Below are 27,841 nucleotides of genomic sequence, written 5' to 3'. Positions count from 1 at the left end.
AGATTATACATAAATATAATAGCTTTAGAATATATGTATATATGTGTGCATATTCATATATGTGAATGTATGAACATACAATGTGTACATATGTGTGTATATTCATATATGCAAATATATGAATATATGAATATACACATGTATATATACACAAACATTGACACACACAGAAACAAACACACACATATATTTGACTACATACATGTGCATGTGCACTCATATATTCACCTATGTGATTTAACATAGATGGTACATTATCACATTCTGTTGAAATAAGTTTGGCGGTGATAATATAATTACAATTATATTATTTTAAGTATATAGATTAATATAGGAAATGACTTTAGTTCCTTCTTTGAATTGTACCAAGGAATGTGCATCAGATCATTTAATAATGACTTTTCTCTATAAATTCATATAAGGACTTGTAAGAACATTAAATACATTAGTATTTAATTTAACATTAAATAAAATAGTAGAAACAGTTGTGTTCCTGAGAAGACATACAAATAAGAAGATAGAAAGGAACTAAAGCTGAAATCTTTATTGGTTCTTCGGTAAAAAATGTGTGTGTGTTTCATTTATAAATTGCATTCAAATCAATGTTTTTTTTTTGCGGAAAATCTTTCTCAGAACATCCTTAAATGCTTGCTTCACCTGCTGATTTCTTAGAGTGTAAATAAATGGATTCAGCATAGAAGCGACAGAGGTATTGAATATAGCTACTCTTTTTGTCAAAGCAACTCCTTTCTTTGCTGATGTTTTCACATACATGAAGATGCAGCTTCCATAAGAGATAGAGACAACAATTATATGTGAGGAGCAGGTTGAAAAGGCTTTTTTTCTTTGCTGTGCTGAGGGGATTCTCAGAATAGTTCTGATGATGTAAGTATAGGAGAGAATTACTAATGTCAAAGTGGATATAAGAGTAAACAGAGCTAAAATAAAGCTCATGAGCTCTAGAGTACTTGTGTCTGTGCAAGAGATTTGCAGTAAAGGAGCAGAGTCACAGGTAAAGTGGTCAATGACATTGGAGTCACAGAAATCCAGCTGTAAGCCCATGGCCAGTGGTGGAAAAATTACCAAGAAACCAGCCAGCCAAGAGCTGATGATAAGCTGATAACAGATACTGTCACTCACGATGGTTGTATAATGCAGAGGCTTACATATAGCCACATAGTGATCATAGGACATAGAGGCCAGGAGGAAAAACTCCGTTGAGCCAAGGAAGATAAAGAAAAATAGCTGAGCTGCACAAGCATTTTAAGATATGGATTTGTCCCTTGTTAGAATGCTGATCAGAAATCTAGGATTACAGACAGAAGTAAATGAAATTTCCAAGAAGGAGAAATTCCTGAGGAAGAAATACATGGGGGTCTTCAGGTGGGAATCCAGCAGGGTAAGGGAGATGATAGTTAGATTTCCAGTAACACTCAGTACATACGTAAGAAATAGAAAGGAGAAAATCACAACCTGCAGTTGCGGATTATCTGTCAGACCCAGAAGGATGAAATTTGTCACTGATGTTCTATTTTTCATTTCTGATGATTGATTCCTGTCAGAGATTACTGATAAAATCAACATCAAAAGCAAAAAAACAATGAGTCCAAAGACACGTATAAATATTTGCACATTTTTTTTTTTCAAATACTATTGAATTGTGACAAGAAGCACTTGGGACTTTTAAAATAGTGTGTGTATATACATTTATATTTCTCATTTTCCATAATTCTGCTTTTAAAGATATATCTTCTATATTTAATATCAGTCTCTGCTACATGTTTAGTCTGTCTCCATAGTTTACATTTATTTTGGGGAAATTTATTAATAGAACATAAACTTTTCTAATGCTTTACTATTTAGCTAAAATGTAGGGGGCATTATGCTTTGCTTACTGTATCTTTTATAGGAATAAAAATTCTGACTGATGATGTAAATCAGTGATCAACCCAATTTTTTGGTGAAAATTCTAAATATCTTTTTTAGGATGTAGACACTACTACCTCTGTTAATTTATCTTTTACCCCTTTCTTTGTAAAACAAAATAATAATTCAGTGGGTAAGTCATTCTAATGTGTTTTGAACATTTAAACAATGGCTTTAAATAGATAGTATCCAATATTTTTTTCAATCCACCACACATCCTATTTTCAGGTAATACAGGAGCCTCCAAAACCCCTATCTTTATTCTTGATTTTTTTTTAAAGAGAGCCTTTTCATTAAAATCCAGTTAATGTAGTGTTTTTCAGTTGAATATTTTAAAATTTCTAGTAAAATGTTTTAAATGTAGTCAGGCACCCAAAAGCATGTTCAGAAAATATTTTAATGAAGTACACAACTACTGCATATATGTAAATCAGATATAAAATGCACAAATACTTCATATATGTTGTCTACTAACTATCTTGGACACCCACATCCATAATATGCACCAGCTCTTTCTAAGTGTAAATGTATAAATATTAAGAAAAATATGCTGTGTTCCACCTATTTAATTGCTAGAAATTACCATTTAAAAGATTTTTAAATCTCCATTAATTTCTGAACTATTAAATATGCATATACATAAGAGACAGAGAGGGAAATAAATATCATATGAGATTAATCAATGCTACAGAATAGAATGAATAGAAGCTAAATCACAAAAAATAAATTTAAAGTACCTATTATGAAAATTTGGATGGTTAGAGTTAAATATTGAACAGAAAATAATGTGCTCAATTCTCTTAAATCAAAAGTCATGTAGTGGGTCAATTCTACATGAAGAAATAACTGTTTTTTTCTCCCCTCCTACAAAGTTACAGATTTTGTTATAAAGATCTTGATGTTTCATCTTAAAACATCCAGTGAAATAGTGTCTTCATGTTTCCACCCAACATTGCCCAAAATCTGGAAGCCTGAAATATTCTACCAACCATCTTAACAATAAATCCTTAGTTAAAAGTTTTGCTGACATAAATGAAAAAAATTCTAGAATTATTTATGATAGGCTATTCTGATACTTCACAGAGGGCCATTTCTATTAATTTTCCCTAGGAAAAGAGTAAATAATACCTTTAATATGTTTTCCTTTACATAATTTCAGAAATATGCTTTAAGGAAACAAATGCTTAATGACATTTGGGATGAACAATAATAGGGCACTAGTGAATACATGTACAAGTTTGACTCCAGTAATCATATTTCAATTGGTTGATTTTGGGACCTGTGTCCCAGGAGAAGACTGAGAAAATTATCCAGCAGGATGTTAGCTGGGTATCTGGGGAGGAGTGAGGTCTAGCAAGAATAAACCAACAACCTGCAATGTTCATTGTCATGTATCATCCTTAAGACTACGGGAAAAAGCAATTTAAAATATGACAAGCAAAATAAGCCACGGGTCTATAAAAGAAAAAGTATCTGGTATTATAATATTTGAAACAATGTTGAAATCACTGAAGACTATCACACATTATCACTGGTGAAACTTATATAGGGAGTGTAACTCCCTTCATCAGTTGAGCTGACTAGTATTTATCTAAAATTAGAAGCAACTCAAATTTCATCTGTACATTTCTGTATTATTTTCCACATATATATAAAACAACAAATACTTTTAATACTTTATGCAAAATATATTTTTACATAAGAGCACAATAAATTGAGATCATTCTCAATGCAGTGATTAAATACAGTGCGAAATATACGATTAAAAATGGTATCTTCTTCTTTTTTTTTTAAAAAATAATTACATGTTTTTTAAGAGAGGAGGTCTCACTATGTTGCCCAAGCTGAAGTGCAGTAGCTATTCATAGGCAGGATTGCAGCCTTGAACTCCTGGCCTCAAATGAACTTCCTGCATCAAGCTCCTGAGTAGCTGGAGCTGCAGGTGTGCACCATTGTTCCTGGCTTAAAAAATAGTATCTTCTTGTTGAACGTGTTATATAAGTGGAAACCAGGATATTTAAATTATATTCGCATAAACAGTAATGGTACTTCAGTAATAAAAACTCAGTCATTGATTTATTATAGACTTTATCACAACTGTAGAGACAAATATAATTTAAGAAAACTAAATCACAACATGAATCTTTTTATTTGAAGAAGATGCCTTCATGTGATGTTAACATATATTCAAATGTTTATGTGCAGAGATAACCACTGTTACCAATTTGATGTATACTACTTCACATACATTTTAATTGTGGACACCTGCTCTATCAGTCCATTTTCATACTGCTATGAAGAAATACCTGAGACTGGGTAATTTATAAAGAAAAAGAGGTTGAATAGACTCACAGTTCCACATGGCTGGGGAGGCCTCACAATCATGGCAGAAGGCAAAGGAGGAGCAAAGGCATATCTTACATGGTGGCAGGCAAGAGATTGCATGCAGGAGAACTGCCCTTTATAAAATCATCAGATCTGATGAGATTCATTCCCCATCATGAGAACAGCATGGGAAAAACCTGCCCCCATGATTCAGTTACCTCCCACCAGGTCCCTCCCATGACCCATGGGGATTATGGGAACTACAATTCAAGATGAGATTTGGGTGGGGACACAGCCAAATGATATCACCTGTCTTTGACACTTAGTAATATATTTTTAAGCATTGATACCTAAATAGAAAATCTTCCATTTGTCTCTAAGCAATAGTTAACCATTTAATATTAGCTTAGACAATTACAACATCCATTTTAATGACTAAATATGGTTTCATTGTATGGATATGTCATAATGAATAAAATTATTCTTTGCTGAATGTACCAATCTTTGAAAATATCCTTTATTATAAATAATATTAGAATGCATAGACACACAAATGCATCTTGGCATTATTGTTCTATTATCTCTTGATTGTAAGTTTTCTCAAATGAGTTACTGAGCCACAACTTTGCACAATTAAAATGTTCATAAATATTTCCATGTTTTCCTAGAGAACTGTTTGTTTGCCTTACCTATTTCTATAAAAATGATTATTTTAATATAAATTCAGCATATAAAAGATTAAAACCTTTAATCCTTCCTAGTGTAATAGAGAATAAAACAGGGATTATGTGCCTGCTTCTGGGATATTGATTCTATTTTGATAATGTCTTACTGATTTCAGAATATTTATTGTGGTTTTTTATCCTTCAATTTGATACCTGGTAGTATAATTATTTCTCTTTTTCCCTATTATTTATTGATATCTTGGTAAATTTTCCATTTTTTATAAATTGTTAAATATGTTTCTAAGAAGGAAGTATGATGGTTTTTATTTGTGTTATGCAAATAGACACATATAAAAAAGATGGGCCGAGCGCAGCAGCTCACACCTGTAATCTCAGTACTTTGGGAGGCTGAGGCAGGTGGATTACCTGAGGTCAGGAGTTCAGGACCAGCCTGGCCAACATGGTGAAACCCCATCTCTACTAAAAATTACAAATATTAGCCGGGCATGGTGGTGGATGCTTGTAGTCCCGGCTGCTTGGGAGGCTGAGACAGGAGAATTTCTTGAACCCGGGAGGCAGAGGTTGCAGTGAGTCAAGATCGTGCCATTGCACTCCAGCCTCAGTGACAAGAGTGAAACTCCATCTCAAAAAAGAAAAAAAAAGCTATCCATCTTAAATATTTGATCAAAATATATTCTGTTTTTAATTTTACAATAGAGCATAATATCTTCTAGAAGATTTGAATGAATGTCCTGTTTCTTGATTCTAGAGAAATTTTACACATAAGTATAAAACATTAAGGCACTATTTTTTGAGAAATTCAACACTGATTTAAAAGTATGAAATACTTGCATAATTTTCATATTATTAAGAAAATATTGAATGATTTCAGTTTGTTAGACATGGTCAAGTTTAAGACATTTCTTGACTGGGAAGCCTGTGCTCAAAAGAAGGCCATTATGTTAGGAAATAAAATAGAGAGAATTTATAAGGAAAAGTACACAGGGAAAGAAAGAAATTGGTATAGAGGTAAATCTACTACACAGTAAAGTAGACGTAAGTTTGCTGTGAATTTCACTGGAATTACTGTTTTATATTTGGTGGTGGCCTTGCTGTAGTGCAAACTTTTAAAAAGATCTATAGTTTACTGTGATATGCATTTTTGCCTTTGTACCAGAGTAAACTGTGATTATAATTCTTTCTTTCTACTTTGTTTATAATAAGTACATCTGTTTAATGCTCAGTGATAAAAATTTGGAATATAAAAGTCAAGTCCTTAATATCCCATTTGGTATCTTTTTGTAGTCCACATCAAGAACACAACAAATTCCTCATTCACATAAGTGATAATGTGTAAGTAAATGCAGAACTCAGCCAAGCTTCACATGTTACATTCAAATTCCAAGAGTTATTGGTTATTTCCTTATCTAAATAAGTAATAATTTACTTGAAATAATAGGTAAAAACTCATTATGTTATCTCATAGTATTAAATATATGTATTTTTTATCATCCTCAATTGTCAATCCCTTAATAAGAACCTAAAATAGCCCATGTTCATGAATGTCGTGGGATCTAAGTCTTTACTTAGTATGAGTTAATGTGTTCAATATAAATATGTGTGTCTGCACCTATTAGGAAAAAAGAGACATTAGAGAAAAGACAGTTGTATTAGTCAGGCTTCTCTAGAGAAACAAACAATAGGATGGATGGATGAGTAGATAGGTAGATAGATAGATGACAGATAGATAGATAAATAGATTTATTTATTTATTATAAGAAATTTGTTCACACAATTGTGGATGCCAAAAAGTTCTAAGAGCTGCAGTTGACAAGCTGGAGACCCAGCAGAGCTAATGGTATACTTCCATTGAGTTCACACAGAAGCAGGGCCTCTGGGCTGGAAGCTCTAGTAGATGTTGCCAACCTGCCCACCAGTAGTAGTGGCAGATGGGGTCACATGCTCTGCCATCTGACTGTTTCCCAGGACAACAGGAAGATGTGCTCTGTAGTTGAGTTCACACAGAGGCAGGACCACTGGGCCAGAAACTAGCAGGCACTGCCCACCTGGTTACTGGTGGTAGGATTACCTGGTTACCACTCATCCATCTGGCTGTTTCCCCAGGCAATAGGAAGCTATGCCCTCCAACTGAGTTCACACAGAAATGGACCCACTGGCCCAGAAACTCTTGCTAACATTGTCTGCCTAGCTACCAGTGGCAGGGGCAGGTGAAGTCATGTGCTATGGTGTTTGGGTGTTTCCCAGGACAACAGGAGGTTGTGCCCTCCAGCTGAGTTTACACAAACATGGGATCGCTGGGCTGGAAGCTCCAGCAAGTATTGCTTGCCTGGCTACCAGTGGTGGGGGTGGGTGGAATGGCTAGCCCAGTTCAGGACAAAGCAAGACCACTGGGCTGGAAGCTGGCAGCAAGCCCCATCTCACAATGAAAGTCTGGCAATCTTACTGCTCCCAAGTACCACAAGTGTGGCTTCTATTTGGCCTATGGTGGGGAGCTAGAGCTACCAGCCCAGCAGTCCTACTTCTGCCTGAATTTGCAGAAGGGCGTAGCCTACTCTTGCTGTGCAAACACTCAAGTATCAGGGTGGGCAACTCCACCCTCCTCTGCCTCTTCTAGCCAGATAGACCACACCCACTAGAACTTCCAACCCAGTGGTCCCATTTCCCCCAAACTCTGCAGGCAGGCCCAGCACCATGTTTCCCTGGGAAATACATGGACAGCAGATTAGGGCCACACTGGCAAGGACATGGCTTGTGTTTTCATATGGTTAGGCCTTATGTTCCCACCCAAATCTCATCTTAAATTATAATCCCCATAGTTCCCATAACCCCCACATGTCAAGGGAGAAAACAGGTGGAGGTAATTGGATCATTAGGGTGGTTTCCCCTATGATGTTCTCATGATAGCCAGTGAGTTCTCATGAGATCTGATGGTTTTATAAGGCAGTTTTCCCTGCTTTTGTTTGCAACTCTCTCATTTTCCACCATGTAAGACATGCTTCTCTCTCACATTCCACTATGATTGTAAGTGTCCTGAGGCTTCTCCAGCCATGTGGAAATGTGACTTAATTAAACCTCTTTCCTTTATAAATTACCCAGTCTCAGGTATGTCTTCATAGCAGTGTGAGAATGGACTAATACATATGCCAACTGCAGGTGCTGCCTGAGTGAGTCCCATTGACTAGAACACCCAACAAAACGAATGTGAGCACAGAGACAGTAATCAGAGGGGGCTCTTCCACAACCCAGGAGCAGACTAGAATCAAAGCCAGTCAACCGAGTTCACCTTATACCATAATCAAACTCCCAAGGGCATCAAACGTGAAAAAAGCAAAGCAAACCATCCAAAGAATACTAACTTCAAAGATTAAAGAAACATCAGCCCACACAAATGAGAAAGAACCAGCACAAAAACTGTGGCAACTCAAAAAGCCAGAGTATCATCTTAACTCCAAACAACCATAATAATATTTCCAGTAGTGATTCTTAACCAGGATGAAATGGCTGAAATGTCAGAAATAAAATTCAGACTGTGGAAAGGAATGAAGATCATTAAAATACAGGAGATACTTGAGACTCAATCCAAGATATCTAAGGATTACAGGAAAACAATACAAAAGGTGATAGCCAAATGGACATTATAAGAAAGAATCAAACTTATCTGATAGAGCTGAAAAACACACTAGAAGAATTTCATAATGCAATTGCAAGTATTAACATGAAAATTGAACAAACTGAGTAAAGAATATCAGAGCTTGAAGACTGGCTTTCCAAAATGACTAAGTCAGAGAGAAATTAAGGAAAAACAATAAAGAAGAATAAACAAAACCTATGAGAAATATGGGATTACGTAAAGAGACCAAATCTATGACTCATTGGCATCCATGAAAGAGAGGGAGAGAAACCTAGCAACTTGGAAAACATATTTCAGAATATTATCCATGAAAATTTTCCCAACCTCACTACAGAGACCAACATTCAAATTCAGGAAATGCAGAGAACCTCTGTGAAATACTACACGAGAAGATAACCCCAAGACACATAGTTATTAGATTCTTCAAGGTCAAACTGAGAGAAAAATGTTAAAGGCAGCTAGGAAGAGGCAGGTAATATACAAAGGGAATTATATCAGGCTAACAGCAGACCTGTCAGCAGAAACTCTACAAGCCAGAAGAGATTAGAGGCCTATATTCAGAACTCTTAAAGAAAAGGATTTACAAACAAGAATTTCATATCCAGCCAAACTAACCTTAATAAGTGAAAGAGAAATAAGGCTCTTTCAGACAAGCAAATGCAGAGGGAATTCATCAACATCAGACCTGCCTTGGAAGAAGTCCTGAAGGGAGTGCTAACTATAGAAAAGACCATTACTGGCAACTACAGAAGAAAGACCATCACTGGCATCACACTTAAGTACCTGGACCAGTGACAACATAATGCAACCATACAAACAACTCTGCATGATAACCAGCTAACAACATGATGATGGGATCAAATCTGCATGTATCAATACTAACCTTGAATGTAAATGGGCTAAATGCCTCAATGAAAACCCAATGGTTTACTATCTTCAAGATACCCATCTCACATGCAATGACACCCATAGACTCAAAATAAAGGGATGAAGAAAAATCTAACAAGCAAATGGAAAACATAAAAAGGCAAAGGTTGCTATTCTAATTTCAGACAAAACAGACTCTAAATCAAGATAAAAAAATTAAAAGAAGGGCATTACACAATAGTAAAGGGCTCAATTCAACAAGACGACCTAACTATCATGAATATATATATATATATATATATATATAGATATATATATATATACACCCAACACAGGAGCACCCAGATTCATAAAGCAAGTTGTTAGAGACTCATGAAGAGACTTAGATAACCAACCAATAATGGTGGGAGACTTTAACACCCCACTGATAGTATTAAACTCAGCATTTGACCAAATGGACCTGATAAACATCTACAGAACTCACTATCCCAAAAGAACAGAATATACATTCTTCTCACCTGCACATGGCACATACTCCAAAAATGACCACACATCAGGTCTAAAACAATCCTCAATAAATTAAAAAAAATCATACCAAACATGCTTTCAGACCACAGTGCAGTAAAATAGAAATAAATACTAAGAAAACCACTCAAAACCATAAAATTACATGGAAATTAAACAAACTGCTCCTAAGTGACTTCTGGGTAAATAACGAAATTAAGGCAGAAATAAAGAAATTCTCAGAAAATAATAAGAAAAAAGACACAACATACCAGAATCTCTGGGACACAGTCAATGCAGTGTTAATAGGGAAGTTTATAGCACTAAACGACCATATCAAAAAGTTAGAAAGATTTCAAATTAACAACCTAAGCATCACAAATAGAGAAACTAGAGAAAGAACAAACCAACCCTAATCCCAAGGCTAGCAGAAAAAAAATAACTAAAACCATTGCTAAGCTGAAGGAAATTGAGACATGAAAATCCATACAAAAGATCAATGACTCCAGGAGCTGGTTTTTTGAACAAATTAATAAGATAGACCACTAGCTACACTAATGTAAAAGAGAGAGAAGATCCAAAGAAACACAATCAGAAATGACAAAAGGGACACTACTACTGACCCTACAGAAATACAAAAACCCATCAGAGACTATTATGAACATCTCTATGTGCACAAGCTTGAAAAACTAGAAGAACTGGATAAATTCCTGGACACATACAACCTCCAAAGAATGAACCAGGAAGAAATTGAATCCCTGAAGAGAAAAACATTGAGCTCTGAAATTGAATCAGTAATAAAAAGACTACCAACCAGGAACAGAGAGATTCACAGCTGAATTTTACCAAATGTGTAAGAAAGAGCTGTTAGTATTCCTGCTGAAACTATTCCAAATAATTGAGTAGGAAGGACTCCTCTCTAACTTATTCTATGAGGCCAGCATCATCCTGATACCAAAACCTACCAGAGATAACAAAAAAAAAAAAAAAAAGAAAACTTCAGGTCAATATCCTTGATTAACATAGATGGATAAACACAAAACAAAATACTAGTAAACCAAATCCAGCAGCATATCGAAAAGCTAATCCACTACGATCAAGTAGGCTTTACTCCTGGGATGCAAAATTGGTTTGACATACACAAATCAATTAATGTGATTCACCACAATTAATGTGATTTAGTTTGAGCAGAACTAAAAACAAAAACCACATGATCATCTCAATAGATGCAGAAAAGGCTTTTGATAAAAATCAACTTCTCTATACTTTACAATCCCACAACAAACTAAGTAATGAACACACATACTTCAAAATAACAACAGCTCTCTGTGAAAAACCAACAGCCAATATTATGCTAAATGGGCAAAAGCTGGAAGCATTCCCTTGAAAATAGGAACAAGATAAGGATGCCTTCTTTCATCGCTTCTATTCCACATAGTACTGGAAGACCTAGCCAGAGCAATCAGGCAAGAGAAAGAAATAAAAGACATCCAAATAGGAAGAGAGGAAGTCGAACTATCTCTGTTTGTAAATGATATGATTCCATACATAGGAAATGCCATAATCTCTTCCCAAAAGTTCCTTCAGCTGATAAACAACCTGAGCAAAGTTTCAGGATACAAATGCAATATACAAAAATCAGTAACCTTTCTATAAACCAATAATATTCAAGCAGAAAGCAAAACTAAAAACACAATCCCATGCAAAATAGCCACAAAAAGAATAAAGTACCTAGGAATATAGCCCACCAAGGAGGTGAAAGACCTCTACAATGAGAATTACAAACCACTGCTCAAAGAAATCAGATGACACAAATAAATGGAAAACCATTCCATATTAATGGATAGAAAGAATCAATATTTTTAAATGACCATACTTCTGAAAGCAATTTATAGATTCAATGCTATTACTATCAAACTATCAATGACATTCTTCATAGAATTACAACAAACCTATTTTAAAATTCACATGGAACTAAAAAAGAGTCTGAATAGCCCAGGCAATCCTAAGCAAAAAGAATAAAGCTGGAGGCATCACATTACCTGGCTTCAAACTATACTCCAAGGCTACAGTAACCAAAATAGCATGGTACTGGTACAAAAACAGATACATAGACCAATGAAACAAAATAGACAGCACAGAAATGAGGCTGCATACCTGCAACCATCTGACCTTCAACATAATTGACAAAAATATGCAATGGGGAGAGAACTCAATATTTAATAAATGGTGCTGGGATAACTGGCTAGCCATATGTGGAAGATTGAAACTAGCTCCCTTCCTTACACCATATACAAAAATCAACTCAAGATAGATTAAAGACTTAAATATAATACCTAAAACTATAAAAACCCTGGAAAATCTAGGAAATATCATTCTGGATACAGGACTTAGCAAAGATTTCATGACAAAGATGCCAAAAGAAATTGCAACAAAAGTAAAAATTGACAAATGGGACCTAATTAAACCAAAGAGCTTCTGCATAGCAAAAGAAACTATCAGTAGAGTTAACAGACAGCCTGTAGAGTGGGAGAAAATTCTCACAAACTAAGCAGGTCTAATATCCAGCATCTGTAAGAAACTTAAACAAACTTACTACAAAAAACAAACAAACCCATTAAAAAGTGGGCAAAGGACATGAACAGATACTTTTCAAAAGAAGACATACATGTGGCCAACAAGCATATGAAAAAATGCTCAGCATCACTGGAGAAATGCAATTCCAAACCACGGTGAGATATCATCTCACACCAGTCAGAATGACTCCTATTAAAATATTAGAAAATAACTGATGCTGGTGAGGTTGTGGAGAAAAGGAAACACTTATACATGGTTGGTGGGAATGTTAATTAGTTCAAGCATTGTGGAAAGCAGTGTGGCAATTTCTAAAAGAACTTAGAATTACCATTTGACCCAGCAATCCCATTATTGGATATATACTCAAAGGAATATAAATCATTCTACCATAAAGACACATGCATGCATATGTTCACTGAAGCGCTATTCATAGTAGCATAGACCTCTACAATGCTTATGTTGCAGAAAACCAAATAGTATGTGATCTCACTTATAAGTGGGAGCTAAATTTTGAACATATATGGACACAAAGAAGAAAACAACAGCCACCAGGCCTACTTGAGGGTGGAAGGTTGAAGGAGAATGAGGATCAAAAAACTACTTATCAGGTACTATGCTTATTACCTGGGTAATGAAATAATCTGTACACCAAGCCCCCATAACATTCAATTTACCTGTATAATAAACCTGTACGTGTACCCCTGAACCTAAAAGTTAAAAGTCCTATATTTATCTAAATGAAATAATAAAGCCAGGGGACTAAATAAATATATGTCTTTATCTTACAAAAAAGAAGAAAAACAATACAAAATAAGATTATAAGGGGATCAGAACATGCTATCCCCAAATATGACACTTTAGCATATTGATTATTTTGAGTTAAAGGCAATTGAGAAAACAGTAGATGCAGGAAGAGCTCTTTGGCCTTCCACTTTCTACCTAAAAGCAGGGTATGAATTTCCTCTGAGAAAGATGCTCTTCCTGTAACAGGAGAGGAGAACACTCTTATCACCAGAGATGGGGAGGTAACACTGAGAGAATGTGTAAGATCAAATTTTACTAAATTGACCCCTTCTTTTCATTAGTTTCCCCTATACATTTCCTAATCACATTCCTACAATTTACTGCCCCCAGGCCATACTCTTTTTTCTATTTTTTGTTACAACTCCACAATTTATCTATTTTTATTATAATGGTATATAGGCTTTTGGGTCTAGCCTTTCTTCAAGTATTATTTTTTTCTATGAAGACCTTTATGCACCTTTATGCACACATAAAAATTAAAATTTTAACACCAAATAAAATTTGCATACTTTTCTTATGTTAAAAATAAATTAATTAGTCAACTCCCTTGAAGATGTTCCAAAAACTGAAGACAGACACGGACAAAGACAAGAAAACAATACATGAACAAAATAAAATACATAACCAAAGAAACTGAAATAGTAAAAGAAGCCAAATCAAAATTCTGGAGCCATAAATTACAACAGAAATACAAACAACTTAGAAGGATTCAAAAGCAAATTTGTGCAAGCAGACAAATGAATCAGAGAACCTAAAAATAGAGCAATTGAAATTATGAAGTACGAGGAAAACAATGAAGTCAGTGAACAGATACTAAAGAATCTGTGAAGCACTATCAAGCAGGCCAACAAGAGCATTGTGTTTATCCCACATGGAGAGCTGGGAAAAAAATAGGGAAGAAATAATATTAAAAAAAAATGGATAGAAATTTCCCAAGTTTAAGTCATGAAACTACAAATCCAAGAAGCTATATAAACTCTAAGTTGGATAATCTCTAAGAGACCCACATCAAGACATATTTTTAATCAAACAATTGAAAGCCAAAAATGAGAAAATCTTGAGAGCAGCAAGAGATAAATGACTCATCACATACAAGTTATACTCAATTAGACTATCACTCCATTTCTTATTAGAACCCATGAAAGCAATAGGGAGTAGGTTGATGTACAGTCATACACCATATGATAACATTTTGATAAATGGCAGACTGCACAAATGATGACTGTCCCATAAGATTAAAATGGAGCTGAGACATTCCTATTGCCTAGTGAACATTGTAGCAACATTGTAGCACAATGCTCTACCTTTTATATGTTTAAGTATGCAAACCCTTACCATTGTGTTATGACTGCCCACGCTACAGTAACATACTGTTCAGCACAGTAACAGTACAGGTTTGTAGCCTAGGAACAATAGACTATATCATATAGATAGCCTAGGTATGTAGTAGGCTATATCATCTAAGTTTGTGTAAATATACTTGATAATGTTTGCACAATGACAAAATTACCTAATGTCATATTTCCTAGAATGTATCCTCATCTTTAAGTCACACATGACTATATTCAAAGTGTTAAAAGGAAAAAAAGTATTGGCAATTATAAATCCTATATCTGGCTCAACTGTTCTTCAAAAATTAGGGAGAAATTAAGATTTTTCCCAGATAAAAGCTAGGGAAGTTCGTTACTACTAGAACTGCCCTTTAAGAAATATTACAGTAAGTTCTTCAGGTAGAAATGAAAGGACACTGGACAGTAACAGCACTCCATATGAAGAAATAAAAGTCTTTGATAAAGGTAAATACATGGACAACTATAAAAGTTACTATTATTTTAATTTTGTTTTATAATTCCAATTTTAATTATAAAAGAATTAATATAAAATGCATAAAACTATTGTTCTATGATATTTGGCACACAGTGCACAGCAATGAAATCTGTGATATCAATTACCAAAAGGGGAAAGGGAGATTTATAGGAACAGACTCTTTTATAGTATTAAAGTTAAATGTGAATAAATTTAAATTCGATTCTAGTAATTTTAGGGTGTTAAATATAATTCCCATGATGAACACCAAGAAAATGTCTATATAATATACACAGACATGAATAAAATGTGAAAATATGTCATTACAAAAAATCAACTAAACACAAAAAAAGACAATGATGGTGGAAATGAAGGGCCAACTATAGGCGATGTAAACACCAAATAGCAAAACAGCAAGAAGCAGAAGCACATCTCTTATAATAATTACTTTAAATTCAAAACAGATTAAGCTCTCCAATCAAAAGAGATAATTGCAGAAAGGATTTTAAAAGATCCAACTATGTGCTGTCTTCCTGAGACTCTCCTTAGATTCAAATATATAAATATGTTGAAAGTGAATGTATGGAAAAGATGTTCCATTCAAATAGTAACCAAATGGGACTGGATTACCTGTAATATTAGATGAAATACTATTTAAATGTAACAATATTATGAGATAAAGTGCATTATATATTAATAAAAGTTTTCATCTCGAAGAAGATAGAAAAATTACAAACATTTACTCACTTAACAATGTATTCAATATATATGAAGCAAAGATTTACAAAATTGGGAGGGGGATCACATAGTTCAAAAATAATAGTTGTAGAAATCAATTCTCCACTTTCAGTAATGGATATAACAACTAGAGAGAAGATAAGGAAAGAGAGGACTTTACCAATAAAATAATGGGCTAGAATGAACAGAGATATACAGAATATTTGACCCAACAACATCAGAATATATGTTCTTCTCAAGTTCACAGGATATTCTACAGGATAGAACACATGTAAGGCCACAAAATAGTCTCGGTAGTGTGTTTTTTTTTTTTAAGAAGTATACATATATAATGTAGTTTTCCTATAATGATGTAAAATTAAAGATCAGTAACAGAGTGATGACTAAAAAATTTTCTGCACAAATATACAGAAAGTAAGCAACACATTTTTAAATGACCAAGAGGCCAAAAAAAGAACCACAGGGAAATTAGAAAATATTTTGAGAAAAATGAGTATAAAAACATACCACTTTGGGAGGCTGAGGTGGGCAACTCACCTGAGGTCAGGAGTTTGTGACAAGCCTGGCCAAAATGGCAAAACCGTGTCTCTACTAAAAATACAAAAATTCACCAGGCATGGTAATGCACACCTGTAGCCCCAGCTACTGAGGAGGCTGAGGCAGGAGAATTGCTTGAACCTGGGAGGCAGAGGTTGCAGTGAGCCGAGATTGTGCCACTGCACTTCAGCCTGGGTGACAGAGTGAGACTCCATCTCAAAAAAACAAACAACGAAAAACAACAACAAAATCCAATAACATATCAAATCTTATGAATATAGTGTAAGCAATGCTAAGATATAAATTTATAGGTGTAAACAAATTAAATAACCTAGATGAATGGACAAGTTCCTAGAAAGATACAACCCACCAAGACTAAATCATGAAGAAATAGAAAATCTGAACAGACCCGTAACTAGTCAGGAGCTTGACTCTGTAATCAAAAACCTCCCTGCAAAGAAGAATCAGAGATCTGCTAGCTTCACCTGTGAATTCTGCTAACATTTAAAGAATTAAAACCAATCCTTCTCATACTTTTCCAAAAAAAAAGAAGGAAAATCTCCTAATCCATTTATGACATCAGCATTAGTAAGTTTGAAAATATTGAACTTGTGCAAAGCATCTTTTCTAATCACTATGGAATAATACTTGAAACCCATATGAGGAAAAAAATTGAAAAATTTGCAAATATATAGAAATTAAACAGCATACTCTTAAACCACCAACGGGTCAAAGGAGAAATCACAAATAAAAATGAAAACACATCATTTCATAACCTATCGAATTCAGACAAAGCATTGCTAACATAATTTCATCCATGCTTTCACAAATGGCAGGGATTTCTTCTTTATGACTGAATAATATCCCTTTATGCGTCTGTGTGTTGTGTGTGTAAACATATATGTATATGCATACATATTACATTTTCTTTATTCATCTGTCACTTATCACTTAGATTATCTTCATATCTTGCCTTGGTGAACAATGCTGCAATGGACGTGGGCGTGTAGATATCTCTTCAATGCTGATTTCATTTCCTATGAATATATACTCATAAATATATAAATATATACTCACAGATGAACTGTGTGGTAATTCTATTTTTAATATTTTGAGAAACCTACAAACTGTTTTCCATGTGACTGTACCAATTTACATATGGCTGTTCCCTTTTCTCCACTCCCTCATCAACACTTAATCTCTTATCTTTTTGAGGCTACCCACTCTAACAGGTGTGAGGTGCTATCTTATTGTGATTTTTATTTGCATTTCCCTGATGATTAGTGATGTTGAGAATGTTTTCATATGCTTTTTGCCCATTTGTATGTCTTCTCTGGAAAAAAAATATTTATTCAGGTTTTTTGCTCATTTTTAAAATTGGATTTTTTTTCTATTGAGTTATATTTGTTACTTATATATTTTGGATTGTTAACCTTTTAACAGAATTATTTTTTTTTTCCCAGCCCATAGGAGGTTTTCTTTTTATTTTGTTGATTGTTTCATTCCACTACAGAAACTTTCAGTTTGGTGTAGTCCCACTTGTTTAATTTTGCCTTTGTTGCCTGAGCTTTTGGTGTCATATCCAAAAAATCATTGCAAAGACTAATGTCAAGAAACTTTCTCCCTATGATTTCTTCTAGGCGTTTTATGGTTTTAGGTACTGCATTTAAGTCTTTAAGCCATTTTGGATTAAGTTTTGTATACAGTGTGAGGTAAGGGTTCAATTTCACTCTTTTGCACATGGATATTCAGTTTCTCCAATACCATTTATCGAAGAGACTATCATTTCCTCATTTCTATTCTTGGAATCTGATCAAATGTGATTTTTTTTCTAAAAAAAAATTTGCTTTCTAATTTGTCACATTGTTCTATGTGTCTGTTTTATATTCCAGTGCCATACTGTTTTGATTGTTATGACTGTGTGATATAGTTTGAAATCATAAAAGTGTGGTGCCTCCAGCTTTGTTTTTTCTTTCTCATGGTTGGTTTGGCTATTTGGGATTTTGTGGTTCTTTACCAATTATAGCATTGATTTTTTTTCTATTTCTATGGAAATGCCATTAGAATTTTGATAGGGATTACATTGAATCTGTAGTTCAATTGGATAGTATAGACATTTTAACAATATTAATTTTTTGAATCCATGAACACGTGATATCTTTCCATTTATTTTTTACTTCTTCAATTTTTTATGATCAGTTTCCAGTAATTTAAAAACTTTTCTGGGGAATATTTGTAAAAACTATCTGAAAAAATATTATATCTGTCTTCTCATTTTGAATATTATGAATTTTGCTTCTGCTTTGTATGTTTTAGCATTGGTTAAATGCATCTAGGACAAACGTCTCTATAATACAAAGTGGGGGCTGTGCATTATTATTTTGTTGTCATGAATACAAATTATATTAGTTTCACGTTTGAGTAATAGTTTAATTGCTCATTTACTATGTGTTTTCCTTATGGCTTTAACATAATTATTTTCATATCTGTATCAACTAAGAGATTTTAAAATTTTTTGTTGATGATTTGTGGGTAAATAGTAGTATAATTTAAGATCTGATAAATTTTTTTCATTGGGTCTATTTAAAAGATAAAGTGATACATTATATCTCAAATTTTCCTAATCAAATTTCCTTATGTTTCCTATCTTATACTAGTATCTTTTTTATAGTATTGCTCCATTATAGTAGGATTTTATACACGGAACATGCATATATGTCATGGATGTTTTGTATATTACTAAGTGAATCTTTTTTTCAACCATTTTATAGTCTACCACTATTTACAAGAATATATACTTTAAATGAATGTTTTATACTTCTAAAATTTAGAATAAAATAATATTAAAATCTTGGAAATGTTTCAGAGGCGTAGCTCTTAGAACGTTGTATCTTTTAGTAATTTCTTTCATAGTTAAAATGTATATTCAGTTTATTTGCTGCTTTATAAATATTTTCTAGTTAATACTTTTCCTTAAAAGTAATGTTTTTATGTAAATGCACATAGTACCATTATTACCTTAGTATCACATAATTACACACTTTTATGGTTTTATTAGTATTAAAAATATTATAACCTTATAAATTTAAGGTCATCTCATATCTTATATAAGATGAGAATTTATAAGTAATTAGTTTATGTATCAATTTTGCTATTTTATATTAATTTATAAAATTAAATATATATATATTTGGTTTTCCTCAAACTAAATTTTTAATTTTCAAGGCTCTGAATTTCATATTTATTTAACATATTTTTATTCCTACTAATTAAATTGTGTGCACTATTTATGCTGACTATTTGGAAACTGCATAGGTGTATGATTTGTCTTTGAACTATTCTTATTTATTTGGGCATCAATAAAATTATGTTCTCTGATCATTATGTGCATGCTAAAGCGGTGTGTATCAAACCTGCATTAATTTTCAGTAACTTCATGGATTGTATTTTTATGACCTCCTACCTTCATCTATTTGATGGTGAATTGTTATGATAATATATCACAAAATGTAAAGTCACTGCCTTTAGTGTAAAAGCAATCATTTCTAATATCTCCGCTTGCAGCACTTTATTGGAGATTGTTCTCACCAACAGCTCCAGTCTCTCACACTTTCATTTTCGCTTAACAGAACATGTGAAATCTGGAAAGACACAAATAAATCTTTCTGATGAAGCAGAGTTGGCAAAACTTGGATGGCTTGAAATAGCCCATTTTCACAGAAGATTATTGTTTCTCAGCTGTTTTTCCATGTACAGATTCTGAATATCAGGTTCAACAGAATATGGGACTACAAAGCACAGTTTTCTCAACATTGAAATTAGGTGCTAATCCATTCATTAATTGTGGGTTGCTGTTAATTTTTTATAAAATGATTTATTTTCAGGTAGGATTGGAATAGGCTATTTAGAGCTTGCTATATGTCTTTTTAAAGCAAAGACCAAATTTATTTAATAGTCACACCTCACAATCTTGATATGCTTGATAAATATAAAATAGATATGATAAGATGGAAAAATTACAGAAAAAAAGGAAAAGATTAAGAACAAACCTGCACATTGTGCACATGTACCCTAGAACTTAAAGTATAATAAAAAAAATATATAAAGAATACAGAAAAATGTGCTTGAATATAGAAAAAAATAAAAGAAGCTTTAAGATGACCATGAAATCTTTGACCAAGCTATTTAATTTGAATTCTACCCGCTATATTACTTTCTATACCATATTTCTTCTATTTTTTTAAATAGCATTTGTCCCTTACTAAAGTACTAGGTAATTTTCTATTATATTGATTGTTTCATATGTGTGTTTTATCACTAGAGGTAAGCTCTACAATGGTGTGAATCTTTGCATGTGTGTTCCTTTGTGTATAACTATTACATAGAAAGATGATTTGTGTTTTTATTGGTTTATCTGTGGTTCAGCCACAGATTTAGTTATCATTATTGCTTGTTCAATGATAATTTTTTTTGGTGAATTCCCTAAGGGCCTGTTTTACCTGCTGGTTTCTTTTTTTTTTTCTTTTTATTATTATTATTATTATTATTATACTTTAGGCTCTATGGTACATGTGCGCAACATGCAGGTAAGTTACATATGTATACATGTGCCATGCTGGTGCACTGTACCCACCAACTCGTCATCTAGCATTAGGTATATCTCCCAATGCTATCCCTCCCCCCTCCCCCCACCCCACAACAGTCCCCGAAGTGTGATGTTCCCCTTCCTGTGTCCATGTGTTCTCAATGTTCAATTCCCACCTATGAGTGAGAATATGTGGTGTTTGGTTTTTTGTTCTTGCGATAGTTTACTGAGAATGATGATTTCCAATTTCATCCATGTCCCTACAAAGGACGTGAACTCATCATTTTTTATGGCTGCATAGTATTCCATGGTGTATATGTGCCACATTTTCTTAATCCAGTCTATCATTGTTGGACATTTGGGTTGGTTCCAAGTCTTTGCTATTGTGAATAATGCCGCAATAAACATACGTGTGCATGTGTCTTTATAGCAGCATGATTTATAGTCCTTTGGGTATATACCCAGTAATGGGATGGCTGGGTCAAATGGAATTTCTACTTCTAGATCCCTGAGGAAACACCACACTGACTTCCACAAGGGTTGAACTAGTTTACAGTCCCACGAACAGTGTAAAAGTGTTCCTATTTCTCCACATCCTCTCCAGCACCTGTTGTTTCCTGACTTTTTAATGATTGCCATTCTAACTGGTGTGAGATGGTATCTAAATGTGGTTTTGATTTGCATTTCTCTGATGGCCAGTGATGGTGAGCATTTTCTCATGTGTTTTTTGGCTGCATAAATGTCTTCTTTTGAGAAGTGTCTGTTCATGTCCTTCACCCACTTTTTGATGGGGTTGTTTGTTTTTTTCTTGTAAATTTGTTTTAGTTCATTGTAGATTCTGGATATTAGCCCTTTGTCAGATGAGTAGGTTGTGAAAATTTTCTCCCATTTTGTAGGTTGCCTGTTCACTCTGATGGTAGTTTCCTTTGCTGTGCAGAAGCTCTTTAGTTTAATTAGATCCCATTTGTCAATTTTGGCTTTTGTTGCCATTGCTTTTGGTGTTTTAGACATGAAGTCCTTGCCCATGCCTATGTCCTGAATGGTAATGCCTAGGTTTTCTTCTAGGGTTTTTATGGTTTTAGGTCTAACATTTAAGTCTTTAATCCATCTTGAATTGATTTTTGTATAAGGTGTAAGGAAGGGATCCAGTTTCAGCTTTCTACATATGGCTAGCCAGTTTTCCCAGCACCATTTATTAAATAGGGAACCCTTTCCCCATTTCTTGTTTTTGTCAGGTTTGTCAAAGATCAGATAGTTGTAGATATGTGGCATTATTTCTGACGGCTCTGTTCTGTTCCATTGATCCATATCTCTGTTTTGGTACCAGTACCATGCTGTTTTGGTTACTGTAGCCTTGTAGTAAAGTTTGAAGTCAGGTAGCGTGATGCCTCCAGCTTTATTCTTTTGGCTTAGGATTGACTTGGCAATGCGGGCTCTTTTTTGGTTCCATATGAACTTTAAAGCAGTTTTTTCCAATTCTGTGAAGAAAGTCATTGGTAACTGGATGGGGATGGCATTGAATCTGTAAATTACCTTGGGAAGGATGGCCATTTTCATGATATTGATTCTTCCTACCCATGAGCATGGACTGTTCTTCCATTTGTTTGTATCCTCTTTTATTTCCTTGAGCAGTGGTTTGTAGTTCTCCTTGAAGAGGTCCTTCACATCCCTTGTAAGTTGGATTCCTAGGTATTTTATTCTCTTTGAAGCAATTGTGAATGGGAGTTCACTCATCATTTGGCTCTCTGTTTGTCTGTTATTGATGTATAAGAATGTTTGTGATGTTTGTACATTGATTTTGTATCCTGAGACTTTGCTGAAGTTGCTTATCAGCTTAAGGAGATTTTGGGCTGAGACGATGGGGTTTTCTAGATCTACTATCATGTCATCTGCAAACAGGGACAATTTGACTTCCTCTTTTCCTAATTGAATACCCTTGATTTCCTTCTCTTGCCTAATTGCCCTGGCCAGAACTTCCAACACTATGTTGAATAGAAGTGGTGAGAGAGGGCATCCCTGTCTTGTGCCAGTTTTCAAAGGGAATGCTTCCAGTTTTTGCCCATTCAGTATGATATTGGCTGTGGGTTTGTCATAAATAGCTCTTATTATTTTGAGATATGACCCATCAATAGCTAATTTATTGAGAGTTTTTAGCATGAAGGGTTGTTGAATTTTGTCAAAGGCCTTTTCTGCATCTATTGAGATAATCATGTGGTTTTTGACTTTGGTTCTGTTTATATGCTGGATTATATTTATTGATTTGCATATATTGAACCAGCCTTGCATCCCGGGGATGAAGCCCACTTGATCATGGTGGATAAGCTTTTTGATGTGCTGCTGGATTCTGTTTGCCAGTATTTTATTGAGGATTTTTGCATCAATGTTCATCAAGGATGTTGGTCTAAAATTCTCTTTTTTTGTTGTGTCTCTGCCAGGCTTTGGTATCAGGATGATGCTGGCCTCATAAAATGAGTTAGGGAAGATTCCCTCTTTTTCTATTGATTGGAATAGTTTCAGAAGGAATGGTACCAGCTCCTCCTTGTACCTCTGGTAGAATTCGGCTGTGAACCCATCTGGTCCTGGACTCTTTTTGGTTGGTAAGCTATTGATTATTGCCACAATTTCAGCTCCTGTTATTGGTCTATTCAGAGATTCAACTTCTTCCTGGTTTAGTCTTGGGAGGGTGTATGTGTTGAGGAATTTATCCATTTCTTGTAGATTTTCTAGTTTATTTGTGTAGAGGTGTTTGTAATATTCTCTGATGGTAGTTTGTATTTCTGTGGGATCGGTGGTGATATCCCCTTTATCATTTTTTATTGCATCTATTTGATTATTCTCTCTTTTTTTCTTTATTAGTCTTGTTAGCGGTCTATCAATTTTGTTGATCCTTTCAAAAAACCAGCTCCTGGATTCATTGATATTTTGAAGGGTTTTTTGTGTCTCTATTTCCTTCAGTTCTGCTCTGATTTTAGTTATTTCTTGCCTTCTGCTAGCTTTTGAATGTGTTTGCTCTTGCTTTTCTAGTTCTTTTAATTGTGATGGTAGGGTGTCAATTTTGGATCTTTCTTGCTTTCTCTTGTGAGCATTTAGTGCTATAAATTTCCCTCTACACACTGCTTTGAATGCATCCCAGAGATTCTGGCATGTTGTGTCTTGGTTCTCGTTGGTTTCAAAGAACATCTTTATTTCTGCCTTCATTTTGTTATGTACCCAGCAGTCATTCAGGAGCAGGTTGTTCAGTTCCCATGTAGTTGAACGGTTTTGAGTGAGATTCTTAATCCTGAGTTGTAGCTTGATTGCCCTGTGATGTGAGAGATAGTTTGTTATAATTTCTATTCTTTTACATTTATTGAGGAGAGCTTTACTTCCAAGTATATGGTCAATTTTGGTATAGGTGTGGTGTGGTGCTGAAAAAAATGTATATTCTGTTGATTTGGGGTGGAGAGTTCTGTAGATGTCTATTAGGTCCGCTTGATGCAGAGCTGAGTTCAATTCCTGGGTATCCTTGTTGACTTTCTGTCTCATTGATCTGTCTAATGTTGACAGTGGGGTGTTAAAGTCTCCCATTATTAATGTGTGGGAGTCTAAGTCTCTTTGTAGGTCACTCAGGACTTGCTTTATGAATCTGGATGCTCCTGTATTGGGTGCATATATATTTAGGATAGTTAGCTCTTCTTGTTGAATTAATCCCTTTACCATTATGTAATGGCCTTCTTTGTCTCTTTTGATCTTTGTTGGTTTAAAGTCTGTTTTATCAGAGACTAGGATTGCAACCCCTGCCTTTTTTTGTTTTCCATTTGCTTGGTAGATCTTCCTCCATCCTTTTATTTTGAGCCTATGTGTGTCTCTGCACGTGAGATGGGTTTCCTGAATACAGCACACTGATGGGTCTTGAGTCTTTATCCAATTTGCCAGTCTGTGTCTTTTAATTGGAGCATTTAGTCCATTTACATTTAAAGTTAATATTGTTATGTGTGAATCTGATCCTGTCATTATGATGTTAGCTGGATATTTTGCTCGTTAGTTGATGCAGTCTCTTCCTAGTCTCGATGGTCTTTACATTTCGGTATGCTTTTGCAGTGGCTGGTACCGGTTGTGCCTTTCCATGTTTAGCACTTCCTTCAGGAGCTCTTTTAGGGCAGGCCTGGTGGTGACAAAATCTCTCAGCATTTGCTTGTCTGTAAAGTATTTTATTTCTCCTTCACTTATGAAGCTTAGTTTGGCAGGATATGAAATTCTGGGTTGAAAATTCTTTTCTTTAAGAATGTTGAATATTGGCCCCCACTCTCTTCTGGCTTGTAGGGTTTCTGCCAAGAGATCCGCTGTTAGTCTGACGGGCTTCCGTTTGATGGTGACCCGACCTTTCTCTCTGGCTGCCCTTAACATTTTTTCCTTCATTTCAACTTTGGTGAATCTGACAATTATGTGTCTTGGAGTTGCTCTTCTCGAGGAGTATCTTTGTGGCATTCTCTGTATTTCCTGAATCTGAATATTGGCTTGCCTTGCTAGATTGGGGAAGTTCTCCTGGATAATATCCTGCAGAGTGTTTTCCAACTTGGTTCCATTCTCCCCGTCACTTTCAGGTACACCAATCAGACGTAGATTTGGTCTTTTCACATAGTCCCACATTTCTTGGAGGCTTTGCTCATTTCTTTTTATTCTTTTTTCTCTAAACTTCCCTTCTTGCTTCATTTCATTCATTTCATCTTCCAGGGCTGATACCCTTTCTTCCATTTGATTGCATCAGCTCCTGAGGCTTCTGCATTCTTCACGTAGTTCTCAAGCCTTGGTTTTCAGCTCCACCAGCTCCTTTAAGCACTTCTCTGTATTGGTTATTCTAATTATACATTCTTCTAAATTTTTTTCAAAGTTTTCAACTTCTTTGCCTTTGGTTTGAATATCCTCCCGTAGCTCGGAGTAATTTGATCGTCTGAAGCCTTCTTCTCTCAGCTCGTCAAAGTCATTCTCCGTCCAGCTTTGTTCCATTGCTGGTGAGGAACTGCATTCCTTTGGAGGAGGAGAGGTACTCTGCTTTTTAGAGTTTCCAGTTTTTCTGTTCTGTTTTTTCCCCATCTTTGTGGTTTTATCTACTTTTGGTCTTTGATGATGGTGATGTACAGATGGGTTTTTTGTTTGGATGTCCTTTCTGTTAGTTTTCCTTCTAACAGACAGGACCCTCAGCTGCAGGTCTGTTGGAGTACCTGGCCGGCCGTGTGAGGTGTCAGTCTGCCCCTGCTGGGGGGTGCCTCCCAGTGAGGCTGCTCGGGGGTCAGGCGTCAGGGACCCACTTGAGGAGGCAGTCAGCCCGTTCTCAGATCTCCAGCTGCGTGCTGGGAGAACCACTGCTCTCCTCAAAGCTGTCAGACAGGGACATTTAAGTCTGTAGAGGTTACTGCTGTCTTTTTGTTTGTCTGTGCCCTGCCCCCAGAGTTGGAGCCTACAGAGGCAGGCAGGCCTCCTTGAGCTGTGGTGGGCTCCACCCAGTTCAAGCTTCCAGGCTGTTTTGTTTACCTAAGCGAGCCTGGGCAATGGCAGGCGCCCCTCCCCCAGCCTCGCTGCCGACTTGCTGCTTGATCTCAGACTGCTGTGCTAGCAATCAGCGAGACTCCGTGGGCGTAGGACCCTCTGAGCCAGGTGCGGGCTATACCCTCCTGGGGCCCCGTTTCCTAAGCCCGTCAGAAAAGCACAGTATTCGGGTGGGAGTGGCCCGATTTTCCAGGTGCCGTCTGTCACCCCTGGAAAGGGAACTCCCTGACCCCTTGTGCTTCCTGAGTGAGGCAATGCCTCGCTCCTGCTTCGGCTGGTGCACGGTGCACTCACCCACTGACCTGCGCCCACTGTCTGGCACTCCCTAGGGAGATGAACACGGTACCTCAGATGGAAATGCAGAAATCACCTGTCTTCTGCGTCGCTCGTGCTGGGAGCTGTAGACCGGAGCTGTTCCTATCCGGCCATCTTGGCTCCTCCCCCCTACCTGCTGGTTTCTTAAGGTATAAATAAAGGGATTCAACATAGGAGCAACAGAGGTATTAAGTACTGTTACACCTTTTCTCAAAGCCACACCTCTTTTGCAGATGTTTTTACATACATAAAAATGCAACTCCCATAAGAAATAGAAACCACAATCATATGGGAGGAACAAGTTGAAAAAGCCTTTTTCCTTTGCTGGACAGAGGGAATCTTCAGAATTGTTTTAAGGATGAGTGTGTAGGAGAGAACCACCAAGGCCAAAATTACCATGAGTGTGAATACTGCTAGCAAAAATGCCATAAGCTCTAGAAACTGTGTGTCTGTGCAAGCAATCAGCAGCATAGGGGAAGAGTCACTGATGAAATGGTCAATAGTGTTGGAGTCACAAAAATCCAGTTGGAGGCCCACAATCACGGGGGGAAATATAATGAGAAAACCAGCCAGCCAGCAGCTGATTACAAGCCAATTACAGACTTTGTTACTCATGATGGTTGTGTAACGTAGAGGTTTGCAGATAGCCACATAGCGATCATAAGACATGACAGCCAGAAGAAAAAATTCTGTTGATCCCAGAAGAATTAAAAAAAATACTTGGGCCATGCAAGCATTATAGGAAATGGTTGTGTCTCCTGTAGCAATGTTGATCAGAAATCTAGGAATGCAGACTGTTGTAAATGAAATTTCTAAGAAAGAGAAATTCCTGAGGAAGGAGTACATAGGAGTTTTCAAATGAATATTTGACAGTGTTAACATAATGATGGCCATGTTTCCACTTACACTCAATAAGTATGTGATCAACATAAAGAAGAATATCACAACTTGTAACTCTGGGTCATCCGTAAATCCCAGAAGAATGAATTCTCTAATTGATGTCATATTTGGCAT

At 35.5% G+C, this 27,841-nt stretch overlaps 2 protein-coding genes across 2 annotated transcripts; both read right to left on the bottom strand.

Moving 5' to 3' along the window:
- Window positions 1-577: 577 nt before the first annotated feature.
- LOC129010389 (olfactory receptor 6C76-like) lies at window positions 578-1,539 on the bottom strand. The gene is given in 2 exon segments (XM_054444560.1): window positions 578-621; window positions 624-1,539. Coding segments are annotated over 2 exon segments (960 nt in total).
- A 19,305-nt stretch (window positions 1,540-20,844) lies between these two features.
- On the bottom strand, window positions 20,845-27,841 carry LOC129010212 (olfactory receptor 6C65-like). Its single transcript, XM_054444167.1, is given in 4 exon segments — window positions 20,845-20,867; window positions 20,870-20,900; window positions 26,961-27,052; window positions 27,055-27,841. Coding segments are annotated over 4 exon segments (933 nt in total).

Source organism: Pongo pygmaeus, chromosome 10 (genome assembly GCF_028885625.2).
Source record: "Pongo pygmaeus isolate AG05252 chromosome 10, NHGRI_mPonPyg2-v2.0_pri, whole genome shotgun sequence".
NCBI classification, from domain to species: domain Eukaryota; kingdom Metazoa; phylum Chordata; class Mammalia; order Primates; family Hominidae; genus Pongo; species Pongo pygmaeus.
Note: the sequence above shows the minus strand (reverse complement) of the source record. Positions and strands in the feature narration are given on the sequence as shown.